This window comes from Mytilus californianus, unplaced genomic scaffold (genome assembly GCF_021869535.1).
Source record: "Mytilus californianus isolate M0D057914Y unplaced genomic scaffold, xbMytCali1.0.p SCAF_8, whole genome shotgun sequence".
NCBI classification, from domain to species: domain Eukaryota; kingdom Metazoa; phylum Mollusca; class Bivalvia; order Mytilida; family Mytilidae; genus Mytilus; species Mytilus californianus.
This window is the reverse complement of record NW_026262734.1, coordinates 34,927,574-34,947,033: the sequence shown is the minus strand read 5'-3', so window position 1 is coordinate 34,947,033 and position 19,460 is coordinate 34,927,574. Positions and strand designations below refer to the sequence as shown.

Here is a 19,460-nt window from a genome sequence, read left to right as displayed (position 1 = left end):
ATCTCTTATTCAGTTAATGCAATATTGTCAAAACGGCATTTTAATAATGAAATAAAGTCAAGGCATCCCCTCTTAAAATAAAATTTAAAAAAGTACCCCCTTAGTTTATTTTGTCTCTTACTATATATATATATGCATTCATCACCTGTCATGCAAATGCATATTCAGTCAAAATGATTGTCACAATCAAGGGTGGAGCATAATCGCTAATATAGAAGATTAGACAACTTTACAGGTATCAGAAAATATAAAACGGCGAAAACATGTTGGTTGTTAATTGATAAACCGTATCGTTCAACCGATTGGTGATTGTGACCGTAAAAACGTATACAGTGTTAGTTTTCTTGCCTAAATTGTTACATATTAGCCATTTTGGTGGCTTTTATGTCGTTGCCTTTGCTTATTTTTGAAGTTCGTATGGTTACCTATAGTTATTGACTTCTCCATAATTAAATCTTTGATTCACTATGGAGAGTTGTCTCATTAGCAATCATACCACATCTTCTATTATTGTCTATCATTCTATTATAAAAAGGAAATAACTCCATATAGCTTTATAAACACTTGCCACCAATTATCATTTAACATATGTATTGCAGTTTACTGTTCATCAATTGTATCTGCCACTTTAAATATAAATCATGTTGTTGACTACAAGAGAAAAGATTTTTTACCATTTTTGTAAAGGAAGCAGGATATCTGGATTCGTTTGAGATTGTGATGTAAAATCAAATGAGAAATAAATTCATAAAAATTGCTCGATAACAGCAGAGAAAACACAAAACATTTATTGTTTATTCCTGGTATATATTCAAGACCAAGTCGCAGTAGCAAATATAAAATAAACTAGCTTCAAACGCTGACTTTCAAATGGACAAATATTAATTTTATCGAGGCAACCTAAAAGCATTTTAACCACAAATGGTGGATACACTCATTAAAAAATCAATTCAAATTTAGAAATTATTGTCAGTTTTAAAACGTTTTATTATTTTTGCTACCTGGTTTACAAAAAGTGATGCTAGATATAGAGGCGATAACATAAACTTTAATATTGTCACTAATAAAATAAAAAACTCAAAAATTACCTGGGTAAAATGAGAGATACTTTTACACATTGCCCATGCGTATCATCATGGTTGATGTTTTAATACTGTCATATGTTGCCTTCCAGTGATACCACGAAATTCCTGCTGCTTTTGTTCCTTTATATTGACCATTTAGGCTAGATTCATAACAGCTTCCATACCACCAACTTCCCTTATATGTTACTGCGCAGTTTCCTCTATTGTCATCCTTTGTACTGAATGTCCTACCATTATGATACCTCAGACTGTCACCTTGGTATGACAAAGAATAAACTGAACATTGTGAACAAATAAAGCAATGTCATTAGCTCCTTTTCATATGGAAAATCAAGCAAATTTGAGAGTTATTAAAATTTGTCAAGTGATAAATGACTGACAAATGTTTGAGCCGATAAATTTAGTTTATTTGTGATTCATATATATATATATATATATAACAACACTTTCCTTAATTTTTCTGTCACTATCAAACTTGGATTTCAAAGTTTGTTTTAAAGCTAAGATATTTTCTGATGTGTATTTTGATTTTCCGAAAAATGTATATATGTATTATTGTTTGTTTGTTGTTTTTATTTTATTTTACGGGGTGAGGGTTAGCGATACTTATATTTTTTTTTAGTTTTCTATGTTGTGTTTTGTGTACTGTTGTTTGTCTGTTTGTCTTTTTCTTTTTAGCCATGGCGTTGTCAGTTAATTTTTATTCTATGAGTTTGAATGTCTCTCTGGTATCTTTCGCCTCTCTTTTATAACAAAGGTAGAAGATTCAAAATGAGTAATAAAACTAGAGGCTCTAGAGACCCTTCGTAGCTCACCTAGATCAATCTGCATCTATAACAAAGGACATCCTTCATCATTCTGGCCTAGAAGTTTTGGAGGACATTATTTATATATAGTTGTTGTTTTTTTTTGGTATTGAATTAGCTCTCAGAGACTGCGAGTTCTCTTTTTTTTTTCTTTTGTTTTGTCTATTATGTAATGTATTTTGTTTAGTTCCGATCTGTTTAATTTAGCAAATTGCAACTTATTTTAACAGTTTTTTTCGGATGTTACACCACTGTCCCAGATTAAGGGTAGGATTGAGTGCTCACAAACATGTTTGTCGCCGCCAAATTATTTATGCGTCTGTCCCAAATCATGAACCTCTAGTTCAGTCGTTGTTGTTGGTTCATTATTGTCAACATTTGTTTTCGTAAATTTATTAACTAATCCGTTTTTTCTTGTTTCAACTGTTCCACATTTTTCATGTCAGGGCCTTTTATAGCCGACTATACAGTGTGGGTATTTCTCATTGTTGAAGGCCGTACGATAGTCTATTATTGTTTTTATCAACTTCATCTGAACTCTGATGGATAGTTTTCTAAATTTAAATCATACCAAATCTTTTTATGTTTTTCAATAGAATTCACGTTAAGCTAACTCACTCCTATTAAGAGACTTACTAACAATTTAGATAAAAATCTACTTTTATGTAGATCTTGTCTTGTTGATTATAACTGCTATTTAAAATGTCTATCTATTTATTATTCGTTACAAGATAAAAGGGGGAAACACTAAATGGGTAAACATCGTCAGCAAAGAGCAATTACTCTAATCAGTAGTCGACTGACACTTTCAGCCATGTCGATTTATTTGTAGATCTTATTTGCTTATCACTTTTGCTTATTTAAGTTTCTTTATATATCTATTACATTATTAAATTATTGGTCAAAAACACAAACATTGGTAAAAGTCTTTAGTAAGGGCAATAACTCTAATAAGGGGTCGTGGGACGATTTTGACAATTATATTTATCTGTCGATCTTTTCTTGTTGATCATTTTTTTTTAAATTTAGAGTTTATTTGTTATAATTTTCAAGATAATAGTCAAAACAAATTAAAAAATGTTAAATTCATTACTTAATGGAAATAACGTCTGTAAGAAGTCATCTGGCCGTTTCCATGTAAATAGACAAAAGGCATATCTCAATACTTTTTTCACATTTCTGTCGTTGCCAGATGTCTCTATTACTAGTGATTTTCAGGGTCATATGCAAAACATTTATTTTAGTAATTTTTAGTCTTGTTGGTCATATTCAAAGATCCTATTACAATATTAATAAGATAACCTTTACTAATAAGTTTGTCTAATGGTTTTACACGGATCACATTGTGATTTCCGCGCTTTTAGTACAATATTACCGTAAAATGTAGGATGTGAAATATCGTTTTTCTACAGGTACAGCCAAATTTACTCATCAAATATTTGTATCTATGAATGAATTTAGTAAAAGTTTAAGTAATTTATGGTATCGAAATCCCTGACTTAATAATTGACCATTCATGATGCATTGATCTCTTTTTAGATACACACAGAGATGTATACCTTGAAACCCTTATGATGTTAAACTGTAATACTTGTATTGAATATACTTTTTACTTGATACTTAGATTTATATGTATACGGACAAGTTATTGCAGTTGCTAGAATCTTCTGTGACTTCATGTTATTTTTCAAATTGATTGATTTTTTTACCTATAATAACATTTACAAATGTAATGTGTAATTCAATGCATTACTTTGCAAAAGTAATTGTAATATAATGCATTTCTTTGATAAATGCATGTAATTGTAATTGTAATTTAATGCATGGTTTTGTCAAAGTAATTGTAATATAATGCATTACATTGCAATGCAATTTGCCCCAGGCCTGATTTATACACCCCTACCTATCAAATGTTAAGATTTTAATTGACCCAATTGACACTGAATTACTATTTAACGGCTCAAATATGATTTAATGCACTTTTATGCATCTGATCAACTAAAAACTATTATCTGATCGGTTGTCAGGGGGAATTTTTGAAAGTTCAAAAATATTAAAAAAAAATTATAACTAAATATTTCGTGGAAGGGCGGACTAAACATATTCAGAAGTTGAAGACTAATTATCCTAGATAACACACACAAAAATGAAGTTTTTTTTTTAAATATGCATTTTTAAGATCCAACTGGAAAGTCTGTCGTCAAGTACTTTTAGTAAAAATCTTTATTCGAACACCCCTAGTCTGCTGTTATGACTCACTAGAAAGGAATATCACTTGACCCAAATAATTCATTTTTTAGTATTGTAAATATTTTATGTTATTATATCAACCTACAGCCTAAAAATATAAAAACAATAGAATTTGAAGCGAGGTGTTGTGTGAAATATTTTTCTTTTATACGTTTTCAAGTCATAATAGTCACCTCAAACACGCCTAAACAAAAAAGGTGTACTCGACTTTCTCTTTTTGATGAAATTATTGCCAAATGTTTTCAGAAAAACTGTCGCTGGGGGCAGAGATGCAAATTATTGCTTTAAAAGGGTCCTTTGTTATTTTCCTTTGGAGTTTTTTTCGGCAGAATTCATGCTTATGCATAAAAAAAAGTTCAACTGTATTTGCACCTACCACAATCGACTGATTTGTGAAAATTTGTCTATTATTTAAAAGTTGATAAATATCTCGAAGCTCAATACTATAATTCATGCAAAAACACGTATGTTAAATGCATAAAATCCTAAATTATGCACCTTTATTAACTTTTAAAGCCCATAGAAACAGATGTAAACAATTAAAATATACCAATTTTTCTTTTATAGCTTCTCTAACAAAGACTTCCATTTCTTTAGTTTGATTTCAACTGGGTTTTCGCCTGTAATCACTACAAACCAGTATAAGTCTGAAATGTCCTATATCTGTACTATACTGTACTGATTTTTACTCGACCAGTCTGAATTGGTCTGAAATTTACTTGATAATACTTGACTGTAGTCTGAACTATACTTAATAGTCTGAACTTGTACTCGACTTTTACTCGACCAGTACTTAACCATTGTAAAGGCGTCTGAACCATGCTCGACCTAGTCTGAACCATACTCGACATAGGCAGAACGATACTCAACCTAGCCTAAACCATACTCGACCTAGTCTGAACCATACTCGACCAAGTCGTAACCAACCTAGACCTATTTAATGTATTCATCTATTGTATTTCGTCAATTTTGGAACTTTTTTTAAAAATAGCTTTTCTCCCTGGCTAGACATTAGAACAACAATTTGAAATTAAAAATGTATTCAATTTAGCATTTATACCAAAATTTCACAATAAGCATAACATAACTTCAACACCATATTTATCAACACTTACATAATATATATATCACCTTCAAAATAAAAAAAAAACAAGCTGATCGAATTATCTCAAAACTGAAAAGTGAATTATATTTTCAATGTTATTCAAAATTGTTCGAATGTTTAAGATATATTTTATGGTTACTAGACAATTTTCATCATTTAAACTTAAGCCTAGTATATATTTATGGTGTCATTAAAATATATATAGAATAGTATATAAAGCAACTTTATAAATTCAAAAAATGACACCTTTGTTTTGTAAAACCAAGAATTGAATATAATCATGATAATAAAACTTCCATGGCAATCCTTGATAAACTTTTAAAAAAGGAAATGTGTTCCAAAGTTGAACTAAAAATTTCTTTATATCAATTAAATCTAAACAATTTTTGTCAAAATTAAAGACATGGCATACAAGAAGCACTTTAATAAGATTTTGATCAATTACCTCAGTACAAGTGTGTTTTACAGGTAAAAAGAAAGCCCTACTTTTCTTTAACTCGTGTATTTCTCTAAATTAGTGAATTCAAAAGGCTTTGCGATGTAAGTTTAACAGGATGTTGCAATTTCGGATGAATATTATTTAGAATTTAATACAATCTGACCAGGTGTAATCTTTTTAATGAGTTTGGTCCAAGCAGGAGGTATATATTAATTTATACTTCACCAATAATCAGAAGAACAATTTCATTTATTTCATTTATTTTTCATTCTTTTTTCAATTTGATATATGTTCCGGACCATATGAGTATTTGGACCATACGCGTATGGTCATGACCATATGCGTATACTCATATGGTCCGACCTTACGCGTATGGTCGGATCATATGAGTATATACTCTTTTGGCTATTTACGGGCCAAACCAAATGAGTATTTGGACCATATAGGTTTTTTTTTTAAACTAAGAGATAACTGTATTGTATTTAAAGCTTTGCGGACGTCCATCGGTAGTTTTACTGTCGCAAATATCCGTTTACCTGTGTCTGCTACGCGTCGCCAGGTAAACTCAATTTGCGACAGTAAAACTACCGATGGACGTCCGTAAAGCTTTAAATACAATATAGTTATTTCTATTCTAATGCAAAATAAACAAATCGTTGAATCTTAGTCATTATTTCAATGTAAAATTCATTAAACAAAAATTCCGCGAAATGATGTTATCTTCTTTGGCGCCTAAACTATGTGACGTCATAGGTAAGCTTCCGGCATCAAACGTAAACACCGGGCGTTTTCTGGCTTCTTGTCCGCTTCATAATGGAATAAAATTTGATAAAAAGAAATTTTGTAGGTGCAAAATGTAAGTTTTTTGGCTTATTATTGGAGAAATTACATGTCAATACATTCCGGAATTCAAAATGTCGGCTTCCTCAGTTACAGACAAGGAGATAGAGAATTTTACGTTTACTGTCATCCAATCAGAACCATTGATACAAAATAACTGCATTAGAGTATGCATTAGAAACGTTTCAATGTTACAATAAACGTTATATAAAAAACAATGATGGTTACATGAAAATGTATTAATTCTATAATTCAAAGGCTACATAAACATCAAAAATTGATGCCACAGTTAGTTTTCGTCGCTAATTGTATTCTTGCATGTATACTTAGAATGACATTTATTTCCACACAGTACCATAGCTATACTGCATTTGCACGATCTGTTGCAGTTACACCTTTTGCTTGCGAGGGAAATGCTAGCCTTCTTAGCAGATCGTTCTCCGAACCCAAAAAGGCACAAGTGACAAGGTGAAACCCTCTGTCTTTCACATATTGTCTAAATCTATGTGTATTTGTTTGATGTCCTTCTTTATTGTGAGTTATTAGACTCTTTATCCATTAAGTAAAACAGTTTACTTTTTGTGTAACATTTTATAAAGATATTTTTGGAAGTTATCTTCCCAAACCTTTGATTGCGTCTTTTTAGTGACGTGACAACTAGAAGGTCCTTCCTAACGAAGAGTTTTACATCATTAAAAGTAAACGTGTTAATTACCCCGACCATACGCGTACGTTCGGACCATACGCGTATGGTCCAGATACTCATATGGTCGGGAATATATATATTATATATAATATATCCCAAATTATAATAATAGATATATATCTTATGTAAGGTTAAGCAATTTAAGTGAATTTGGTGGCTGTTGTTACCTCATTAAAAAGATCATTATATAACTATTGTATGTAACCATGAAACTTATGTAGCTTTTGTTTAGTAATTTAGAAAATTAAGATTGAAAAAGAAAAAAAAAACACATGCCAGACAAGAAGCACCTAAATAAGGTTTCATTACCCTCAGTATAGATGTGGTTTTTAGGTTAAAGATGTTCTTTTAACAAAACTCTTAAAATTTGAAATTAATATTATTTAATTATTATATAAGATAATTTGATTTAACTATCTCCATTTGATAAATCTGAGAATCGTGTAAGAATGTAAAAATCTGCTTTTATGTATATCTTTATCTTATTGTAGCTGATGCCATGTCAGTTAAAAAGAAATTTATTTAAACAGTTAAGATTTTATTACAAAGAAGAGGTTATTTTGGTCAAGTATGGTTCAGACTGGTTGAGTATTGTTCAGACCTTTGGTCGAGTATGGTTGAGACTGAAAAAAATAGGTCAAGTACGGGTCGAGAATGGGTTAAGGTCAAGTGCAGTAAATGGGCTATGTCACATATTTTCTTTTCTTTAAAATTTTGCATACATCTTTGGTTCGTTGATCTGTATCTGAAAATCAAAAAAATTAAACCTTTATCTCTTTTTTCCCTTAAATATTACTAATTGAATTCTTTTAAAATAGATGGCCATTTGTATAGAAAGCACATGAAATCGGCGAAAAATGTTCTTAAATTTGTCTTTAAATTATCAAATTTCCATCCAATTTTTACTCCATAGATTTTTCTTAAAAAACTATATGTTGTTGATACAAAAATATACGTTTTAATGATGTAAAATAATAATATGGTCACCTACTTCGTTTTTACAGTATACATCAAGCAAAGTGGTTTACTTGGTGAAAAAATACACAAAAACGTCGAAATTATCGTAACGTCATCACGTTGAAGACCCTAAATTGTAGATTTTTGACGTTTTTTACTACAGACAAGGTAACGGATTTGTAAGTACAACAAAAACGAAGTAGGTGACTATATGATTATTTTATATCATTAAAACGGAAATTTATTTATCAACAACATATAGTTTTTTAAGATTTATGACCCATTCTGTGCCCTGTGAATTTTCAAACTGCAATAGTATCAAAACAGCAAAGATAATGAATGATAGAGATGGGCAATTCTGAACATGTACCAAGGGGAAACTTCGCACAAACTATTATCATTTAAAGTTTAATTGCATTTAGTAGAAAAAGAGAATTTGGTGAAAATAAAACCAAGATTTTTGTAGACAATCCACAGGCTTTAATAGAAAGATTTTTGTTATAAAATTTTAAACAGAGATTCCTCACTTGGTTTTCTATAATGTGCTAGCGTTTATTGTATACAAAAAGTCCTAAACAACCTTTAAATTCCAAAACGAGCGGACCCTAGAAGGTGTACTTGAATTGGTCCATATTTATATTTGTTTTAACCAATATCTAAATTTATAAACTTGTTTTAAGGAAATCATTGCTAGCACTGCATGCAATAATCCTCTATCTATCAAGCATCGAATTGTCAAATATGAGAATACAAGGGCAAAGGCTGTGAATTGTCTTTTAAATTTCTATATGTTTAGCATTGAATCAACACAAGGGTACATAATCCTTAAGAAAAATCTATGGAGTAAAAATATAACATTTGTTGATTTAAGGTAAATTTATGAATTTTTTTGTCGATTTTATGTGCAAATGAACACGAAGTTTACTTCTTAATTTACACAATCAGTTAACGCGAAAAGTAAACGCGCGTTGACTTTCAAGTGCACGTAAAAAACACTTGTGAAATCTGAAGTAATAATTTTGAAATTATTATTGACCTCACATTAGCAGAAAAATAACGACTTCAACCGCGTGTGAGGTAAACAATTTCCAAAGCCTACAATATTCTAAAGCTTGCAGCTGCTACTCTGATTTCGTAAAATGACATCGCTGTTTGAGTAAGAAAATTATTAGTTAAGGTGCAGATAACCTTTCGTCCTTTTTATGAATTAGTTCATCTGAAGATACCAAGACCTAATAGATACATATTTATAGTCAACTTCGCAAAACATTCGGGATAGTCATGAGTCAAAGGTTTTAGTCTAGGTGCTGACTTTGTCATTCATTTCATTTCCTTTGTTGTTTTCTGTTTACTTGTCTATATACTATTGTTTTCCTTTCGGTATTAGTGGCTCGGTATGTGTGCATTCAGCTTTCTTTGTTGTTGCTTTGTCTGTTTCTAATGCGGGTACGTCCCGAGGTTCGATATGGTCGCATGTAGTCTATTTACTATAGTTTTCATATAATATACCCTGGTATTTATATAATGAATAGTTTGAACATTAACGAGAAAGTGTGTATAAGTTTTCATTATGTTACACTACACAGTTCTGTTGGTTGATATAATCGATCGTTTTATTTTGTCAACCTATATTGACTCACCAACTAATCGAATTAACCTTGAAATTCAATACAGAATGAATGACAAAATAAAACTCTCGATTACATTATATCATCCTGTATGCTTAATACTTTGCTTTTGTTGTAGTTCAGTGTTTCTGTTGGTCCCTAATTCAATCAATCAGTAATTTTTCAGAAAATAAAAGAGATAAATGTATTATTTTTTCGATTATCAGATATAATTCAACGAGCCCAACTGATATGCAAAATTTTACCAAAATCTGTGACATAGCCCATTTACTGTTCCTTGACCTTAAGACTGTTTCAGACTGGTCGAGTAATAGTTCAGACTATTTTCAATGGCAAAGATTAGGGTCAAGTACAAATCAGTACAGTCGAGTATGGTTTAGACTGGGGTTGAGTAATATCGAGTAAAATTCAGACCAATTCAGACTGGTCGAGTAAAAATCAGTACAGTCGAGTACAGATATAGGCCATTTCAGACTTTTCCTGGTTTGTAGTGAATGGAATGTCTTTTTTACAAATTTCTCAACTAAATGTTATACAAGCCAATGGAAATGGAAAAAATCTAGCATCTGCAGAATCATTAATCCAAAATGTGTAACAGCAACATTTTGCAGCAGTCTGATATCTTACAGGTTTAAACAGGTAGCCAAACGATGTACAATCTTAATAGAGTACCTTACCTGCATTCCCGCTGTAACCGCTGACGGTCAATTTGTATTTGCTTGAAGCATCACCAACTAAAAAGTTTTTGTATTTAGCATATGCATGGTTTCCACTGAAGTCTTCTAAATTTATACTTAGTTGATATTTTCCACTTGACGTCAGACGATTTATTTTTTCATTACCTGAATAAAACAAGAAGAACATTTGCAATGAATTTTCGTGAATTCCAAGTGAAATAAAAACCGATAACTTCACATGTGAAATAAACTCGGTTATTTCACTCCTCTGACGTCTTAGAACAATAAGTGTTGTCAAGATGTTGTCGATGACGTCGCATCAAAGCAAATTCTAAATACTAAGAAAAAGATATAGTTTCCTACATTTTCTCCCATTAATAAGCCAATTGTCAATGTATTAATAAGAATAACTAATCAAAGAATTTAAATCTTGACAAATATTCAACTCGTGACCGAACAACACTGATAATTGTCTCATGCGCTTTGACCATTCGTGAATTAATGTAATTTTCGGTCACTCGTTGAATATTTTTCTATGTTTGAATTCTTAAAGTAGTTATTCTATAATAATCAATATTTTGTGTATTTTCCTTTGATCAATTTTGTGATAATTTTTCATATCGTGCTTTCTCGCTTGAGATAGAAAATATCGTCACAAACTAAGTGAGCACATGACGTTGCCAATGTAAACATCAATGACGTCATATGCAAAATAGCGATAAACAGATAATCAAAGCTCTATCAAACTCGAGGGTGTTTCTCCGCTACATCGCATCTCAAGGCTGTCGCCCTTTGGTGAGAGTGTAGCAGAGAAGCACTATCTAGTTTGACAGACCATCGATAATCTTTTTAATATTACACATGTATATCAGGTCATTATATATAGAGCAGATACGAGATATGTGTACATATTGCACTGTTATTAAATAAAACAGAGTTTTCCTATACAAAATGAAATTTCGTGAAGCGAATACAATTATTTCAACCCAAATTGTACCAGATAGTTATTGAATTTCAGGACAATTAGCACCTATAATATAAAAAGAAAGGCTACATAATTTTGAAACGGAAATTACACGAACTACAGCTTACAAAACACTAACAACAACATCAAAATATTATTTAACTGCCTGACTATTGACAAATATCATGATACGCATGACAAGTTAAAATGTATTGATAAGTGATATTCAGTGAAGACATCTTAATAAAAGAACGATTGTTGATACAAATGGCACATATCTTTGGTCATCTGTGAAGATAATCAAAATCATAATTGCTTCCATGAAACTCTCGATGAAATCACTTAATTTTTTGTAATCAACTGTTAACAGCAACAATGCATCTTGAATACAAAAAGATATAGGATATAACACCTGCGATACCTACTTTGTATGGGATGTATCCATTTTGCTTGTGTTTTGTTTTAACAAAAAGAAAATAACAGAAAAACCGAACTCCAAGAAAAGGTAAAACGAAAATTTCTTATCAAATGGCAAAATCAAAAGCTAAAATAAATCAAACGAATGAAAAACAAATGTAATATCTCTGACTTGGAACACGCATTTCCTTGTGTAGGAAATTGTAATTAAACCTGGTTTATTAGCTAGCTAAATCTTTCACTTGTATGGCAGTCGCATAGAATTCCATTATATTGACAGCAATGTGTGAGATAAACAAACAGACAGACATAATAGGTAAATATGTTAAAGATTGATATACAGCAGCCAACATTGTATTATAATGTTTATCACTATAAAAACAAACTATATCAACAAAGAAAAACAAAATATCATGTAGACACACTAAAGACAAAGCACATAAGCTAAAATTAAAGACACGAATATAAAAAATAATATAAAAAAATGACCTCAGCATAATAACACGATGTATAAATACAAAGTCACGCTAAAAGATTAAGCTACTCATTGGCATAGCAGTCTTTTTATCGTATAATATCATGAACATGTACCACATATCTTTTTTTGCATAGATATATATATATAAAGATAAATGATACGTTAGATTTCCTTGATTTGGATGGATATGATATTTAAAGCCTCCCGTACATTTCAGTTAAGTTTGTTTAAATCAATTTGCACAACGTCATTGTATTTCAACAATACTCAGGTCTTTAATTGGTAAAAGAAAAAGCAAATCATTGTGTTTCAAGATATCTGTTTTTTGTGGAAAAAAGGAGAAATATTGTATTCAATATATTTAATGTTAGAGTTAATGCGAATATTCTAACAAAAACAAAAACAAATATATGTATTTTACTTCAAACATATTTTAGTTCAAAAATTCATGTACATGACATATACATATAAATACAGTGATACATCAATACTAAGGGATTCGGAAACAAGGTTTCCCTCATATTAATCCGTCTCCCTGTCAAAAGAAAAAGAGAAATAACTGCAAATAAAAAGCTGATTTTTGTCGTCTGATCTTTCCTATATATACATATGTATTTTGCAATTTCAAAATGAAAAAAAAGAGAGAAAAAGAAAATACCGAGTGATAGTACGTGCTTCAAAGTATAGAAAAGTCAGTTGCTATGGGAAAGGCATTGGAAAATATAAGACATACTTATACTTTCTAAAAAGAGGAAAGTTTAACAAAATGTTATAATTACCTAACCAATATTCCGCGTTCATGTCACCAAAACCATTTTCATATTCCTTCCAACCACGATAGAAATCTGTTTTTCCATTCAGCCTACGCTGAATAACCTGTAAACAATATGTCTAATAAGTTATGGTGTAAATTATGTTGCCTTTTTTATCTGAAAATATTCAAAATTCTACAAATGAAAAAAACTGACGCAAGCAAATGTATCACAGAAATTCATGTCTGATGTCATGGAAAGGATATATTTTTTTTTCCTTTTGTATTGTTTGCAGCCATTGGAACGAATATTATTATAGTTTGCCTCAATCATGCCTGTACACATTAACGGTATCTTGTCGTATTATTAAAGATTCAAAAATGTTGCTGTTACATATACAAATAACAATCATTTTGCTCATGTGTTCCGTATGAATACCATCCGCTTATTTTAAGCTGGTGGAATATAGTGTCCTAAGGTGTCTATTTATTCAATCTATCGATCGTCTGTTCAAATGTGCCTCTAACTTTGTGGTATGGAACTGATCATGAACTCTCTTGCGTAATCATACATAGCTTCCTCTGAACTCTACTCCCAAAATAGATTTTTTTTTTTCATTTCTTCACTAGAATGATATTTGGATTAAACTTCAACATAGCATTGAAATATCACACATCTACAGCACACATTTATATCAATCTTTCTTCCTATACTTCTTATGAAAATATATTTAATCCTTACATGATTCCAAACTGTCCTATTGTGGGGTTTTACTTGCCAAATCATGGACCTTGAAAGTACTTTATTTGTAGGTACTATTTTTTATCATCTTATTTACCGCCATATTATTATTATTGAAAATATTTCCCAATAATGTACGTGCGTACCTGCTCTGTTGTTTGAGAAATATCTATAGAATGTGCCTATGCAAATAGAAGAATTTGTCCTTGCTTTGTATCAATACAAGGCAATTATTTGGGCCCTTAATACAGTGCTCTATGAATGAATGTCGATTTTATATGTTTTATTCATATGTTAATACGGAAAGAACTAAGAATTAAAAAACAAGAAACAATTTAGTAAACTGAAAGCGAACCGAATTTTGTCGTTTAGGAGTCATTACTATGAGATAATAGCAAATGACAAACTCCAAGATTGAATATCATAATAGTGTATCGACAAAAAATTTCCTTATATTTTTTAAGTTTTAAATACTCACAGTCCAATAACCGCCATCAGTCTCCATGTCACAATAAACTTGAAAGCTAGAACCACTGTCCGGGAAAATTGTATCAACACCACTCTTATACACTGTTTTATCTAATCCCGAGCAATCCTTTGGTTTCAATTCTAAGTTTTAAAGAAAGAATTAAATTTATATCTATGCTTAATTTTGAATTGGACATATTTGTACGTGTTACATTCGTATCTGAATATGTACTGACAATACATTACATTATAATTGTTGTCAACATTGATATGGGCTTACCATCAACAAAACTTTAAACAATCATTTCATAAGATCGTCACATTTTTTGGAAAACATCACATCACACGTAAAGCATTTGGAATATGAAACACATCATATTCTTCCACAAAACATTTTTGGACGTCAATTTATCTTTCTGTTTTCGGTATTTTAAGCGTATATAAGATTGTTCATAATCTTAATCTTGTTATTTGTTAAAATTTCGAAACCTAATACGATTCGAATATACTTTATATTCTAATAAAAACTTAGTTATAATATATTGATAGTGTTTGCATAAAGTTTCACAATATGAGACATTTTTAAATATCTTTTTAAATCTGTTTTGCAGTTCACAAATTTTATCGTTTGACAGAGAGCGATGAAAGTGCTTTTTTTTGTAAAAAAATTAACAGTAAACGTTTAAAAATGCATTTTTTTATACTTCACCTTTACACTGCGTCTCTTCTTGAGACATACTTAAAATAGTAAATAGAATTTAGTGCTGGCATTCTACTGGTTCCTAAAATTATTTTAATGTTTCATCTAGTAGATATGAAAATAAAAAGATGTGGTTTGATTTCCAATGAGACAACTCTCCACCAGAGACCAAATGATTTAGAAGGTCACCGCACGGCCTTCAATAATGCATAGTCAGCTATAGAAGGCCCCGAAAAGACAAATGTAAAACAATTCAAACGAGAAAACTAACAGCCTGATTCATGTACAAAACAATAATCGAAAACCAAGCAACTGACGACAACCACTGAATAACTGGTTCCTGACATGGGACAGGCGCTTACAGAATGTGGCGGATTTAACATGTTTAAAGGCGCCAATCCTCCCCCTTACCTGGGACAGTGGTGTAACAGGACAACACAAAAAGATTCTATTTATAAAAATAAACGAAAAACAAATATGACAAACAGCAACAAACGAAAACTAATCAATTATAGGCTCCTGAATTTGGATGGCACTTTCAAAGTATGGTTGAGTTAACCATTTTTGCTTGCGCAAAACCGCTCCTTACCTGGGATAGTGGTATAACAGTACAACATAAAACAAAATATAAAACGACATTGCATAAGTTATGATCACCCTCATTGATTGACCGGTACGATGTATCAGTGTTTCAACTCACCAGCCATGTGTTTTAACGGCCTAAGATCTTTACATACCTGTTTTGTCGTCTGATATGTACGTTAACCGATTTTGACGATTTGACAGAGTATGAGTTTGCATGGAGGGTGACGCATGTATAGCAGGAGCCGCTTACCATGTCGACACACACTGTCTCGCTCCTTTTGGAGTTAACTTGATTCCCACAAATATATTTTGTGTATTACCCTGATTTATCTCTTCTTTGCAAGTTTTTAGCATCGATCAACAACCTTCGCTTTAATCTATCCTAATGTACTTATGTAAAATCGTAAAATCGAAAATCAAATATTGCGCACTTCATTTTGTCTTATTAACAAAACCAGGTTCTTTTTCGAACAAAACAAATGGTACGCGTTAATGACATCACGATAAATCTTGCAACGGCTCTTGTAGATTGAAAGACGCTAAAAATCAATATGTTTACTTGTATACGAGTTTTTCAATCTGACATAAAATCATTTGCAGTCTCTTTGTGATTTGGCACAGTTTTCGTAATTTTTAATGATTTTCTTTCTAACATCACTTTTGCTTTGAACTAAAGATGTTCTTAATCATGTTAATTGCCTTTTTAGATCGTCTTGAACATGTGTTGTAGACTTGGAGATATAAAAGTAGGTTTATTGATTGAGTTTGGGAAGATCTTCTTTGATGCAATTGATTTGAGCGCTACTTTTTTTATCCGACTTTGTCGCTGCCAGCATCTACTACTGGTACCCACGGGTGTATGTATAAGTGCCTGGCAGTTCGATATAGCCATGAGAGCTGGCCAGGTCATGTGACATACAGAGAACTGGTCAGTGAGTTTCCGGGTGAAAGTCGCAGGGTAGACCTGTGAGCTGCTTGGATGACGGTACGCAGCCCGACAAAAATATACATGAGAAGAGTGTTGTAGACTTGGAGAAATAAAGGTTGTCTAACTGGTTGAGTTAGTGAAGATCTTTTTTTGGCTCAATTGGTCAGAGCGCTACTTTTTTATCCCGAGTTTGAGGGTTCGAATCCCGCTGTTACCATTCATGGATTTTTACACCATATGCATAAAATATTTTGGTCATGACGTTGTCAGTTTATTTTCGACTCATGAGTTTGAATATTCCTCTTTTATCTTTCTATCTCCTCTCTTTTGTACTGGACTTTAAACAACCAACAATCAATCAATCAATCCTTTCGGAATTAAAATATTGAGGCAAAAATGGTTTATCGGAGAATTTAACCACCAAAAATACTCGGGATTACGCTTTAACCAAAACAAAATTACCAATTTTAAACTCTACAATAAACCATGGCCGCTATGATTTATTTTCTGAATTATCCCTCTTTATATGATGTTGGGTATCAGTCCTTGTGGTTCCAATCAAAAGAATTAATAAACCAAAAGACACCTAGAAGTCAATTTAGTTCATCACAGTGACTGTTAAGGCCTCTATCGTCCTTAGACTAACAAAATGTATATAAAATATTGGTATAGCGATAAAACAATCAATTACGAGGTTCCAGACTTATGTTTGGTTTTTGACTTGGATTTGTTTTCGCTTAATCGATTCATGACAATTGAACAGCGGTATACTACTGTTGGCTTTATTAATGACACACATATGAATATGTGGCAGTGTTCAACTTTATTTTGTCAGATCTAAACCGTCCTTTTTTAATCACATTAGTGAACATGTAAAATGTACCAACAAGAAATACTTTAAAATTCCTATAGAAATATCAAAATGCCCTTTTTAAGAAAAACGATGTAATACGTGTAGTTTTGATTCAAATTAGTGAGTTGATTTTTATCGCAAAACATACCAGACAATTGGATTAAGAACATTGGTTCAATGATTACTTTTATAAATAAGTATATTCAGTGATAAAGAAATACATTGAAATATATCGTCTTAATTGTTTCGACCTATCAATTACCGAATATGTTTTATCCTAGAATATACTAGACGCAGTGATTGCGCAACATCAAGTTGAAGTTTACCCTTTTTCAATAAGTGTTCTTGTCAAAAGAAAGAATAGATGAAGTAAAAATGCTACCGTGAAAGGATGGATGCTAGATACTTTGTATTAAATTACTACAGAAGAAATGACACGTTTTCAGGTTCATGTTGGTGATAAAGCTTTTTAAGTATTCAATTATATGTACATTCTTTAATGTTTTGAAAGTTTTAAAACTCGATACTTTCTGTTGGAGCTAAAGCTAAATAAAACGTGTAAGTTTAGTGTTATTTTAATTTTCATCAAAATATCATGTTATCCATTCGTTTGATGCGTTTTAGCTTTTGATTTTACCATTTGATTTGGGACTTTCCGTTGTCAATTTTCCTCTGAGTTCAGTATTTATGTGATTTACCTTTTACATAAGCGCTTTGTTAAATCTAACTTAAGACAATTACTCTATACACTTAGTGTATTAGTTTCTTTTCGCGAATAGTTTATTTCCAACACTCATATTGCTATAAATGTCAGTATTTAAACCAGAAAAATCGATCATTCAAAAATACAGAATTATCGTCATCGATATTAAATGAATGTATATCTATAATTTTTAAACAAGTATTCACATTATCAGACACGACACACATTGTATTATTTATCACTAAATACTAGTATATGATAGTGCATCAAAATAATGAAGTATGAAATAAAACACATTCAATTGAAACGCCTACTTTTCTGTGTAAAACATAATAAATACCTTGGCAACGCCTTCCTTGATATTTTGGTTTACATGAACAGGCACCATTAATAGGTTGACATATGCCAGAGACTGATCCCCTGTGGTCGCAGTTACAAGGTTGGCATTTAATACCAATGGAGCATTTTGAACTGTCTTTACACTCAAATGTACCATTACAACATCGGTTGAAACATGTTCTGTTCTCCACCTTATAACCTTCACAATACGTCCCTTGTCCCTTCTGTGATAAAACTATGTATCTAGATCGTTTTTGTTTCCCTCCAATTCCACATGCTGTGGTACAATCAGACCAGGATGCCCAGTCACTCCATTTACAGTCTTGCTTTATTTCAATATCACAATTCCTTCCAAGAAAATCCTCTCTGCACTGGCACTGCCCAGTTTCTGAATTACATAATGGTGATACTGATCCCGTATTGTTACAACTGCAGGGTAAACAATCAGATGTTATATTTTTGCAACTGATATATCGAGTTCCTTTGCGAGCATACCCTTTAATGCACTTATTTTCAATGTCCATATTCTTTACTAGATGGAATTGATCACAATGCACATTTAGAGAATGTGTTATTGATGCACTGCAGGTCGATTCCGTTGCAGATTTTATCTGTTCCTTAACGCGCTCCTCAAATAAGCTTAAAACCATAGGTGAATGTTTACGTAAAACATGCCGAACTTGTAATAAGACGGCAAACCCATTTGCCTGTGCAAGATGAAACTGTCGCCATAAATTGTCTACCTTTGCTTTGAAATTGGATGTGCAAGCCTCGTTCTTATTTCGAATGATGACCCTTGTAAGTAAAGATTCAGGTTGAAATATATCGTCAACTCTTCGATAATTAAAGTAAGAGTTTATTTTGAATAATGCCTTAGGCAAATGATACGCAATTTGCATTAATTTCGATTTGGCATACCCATTTTTTAACTTGTTATAACACTTAATCAATTTGCTCGCATCTTTTATCAAGTAGAGCATACTAAGGTATGTATTATAAAAGGGTCCAAGATCAGAAGTTGTCAAAGCGTCTTTGTTTA

At 31.5% G+C, this 19,460-nt stretch overlaps 1 protein-coding gene across 1 annotated transcript in view; it reads right to left on the bottom strand.

Annotated features, from left to right (window-relative positions):
• Positions 1 to 781: 781 nt before the first annotated feature.
• LOC127712001 (ryncolin-1-like) overlaps positions 782 to 19,460 on the bottom strand; it is a 44,471-nt gene continuing 25,792 nt past the window's right edge. Inside the window, exons 3-6 of the mRNA XM_052218158.1 lie at positions 14,324 to 14,454; positions 13,132 to 13,228; positions 10,494 to 10,658; positions 782 to 1,340 (exon numbers count right to left, since the gene is read on the bottom strand). Of these exons, the coding sequence (XP_052074118.1) occupies positions 1,111 to 1,340; positions 10,494 to 10,658; positions 13,132 to 13,228; positions 14,324 to 14,454 (623 nt within the window). The 3' untranslated portion in view covers positions 782 to 1,110. The remainder of the gene's footprint in view (positions 1,341 to 10,493; positions 10,659 to 13,131; positions 13,229 to 14,323; positions 14,455 to 19,460) is intronic.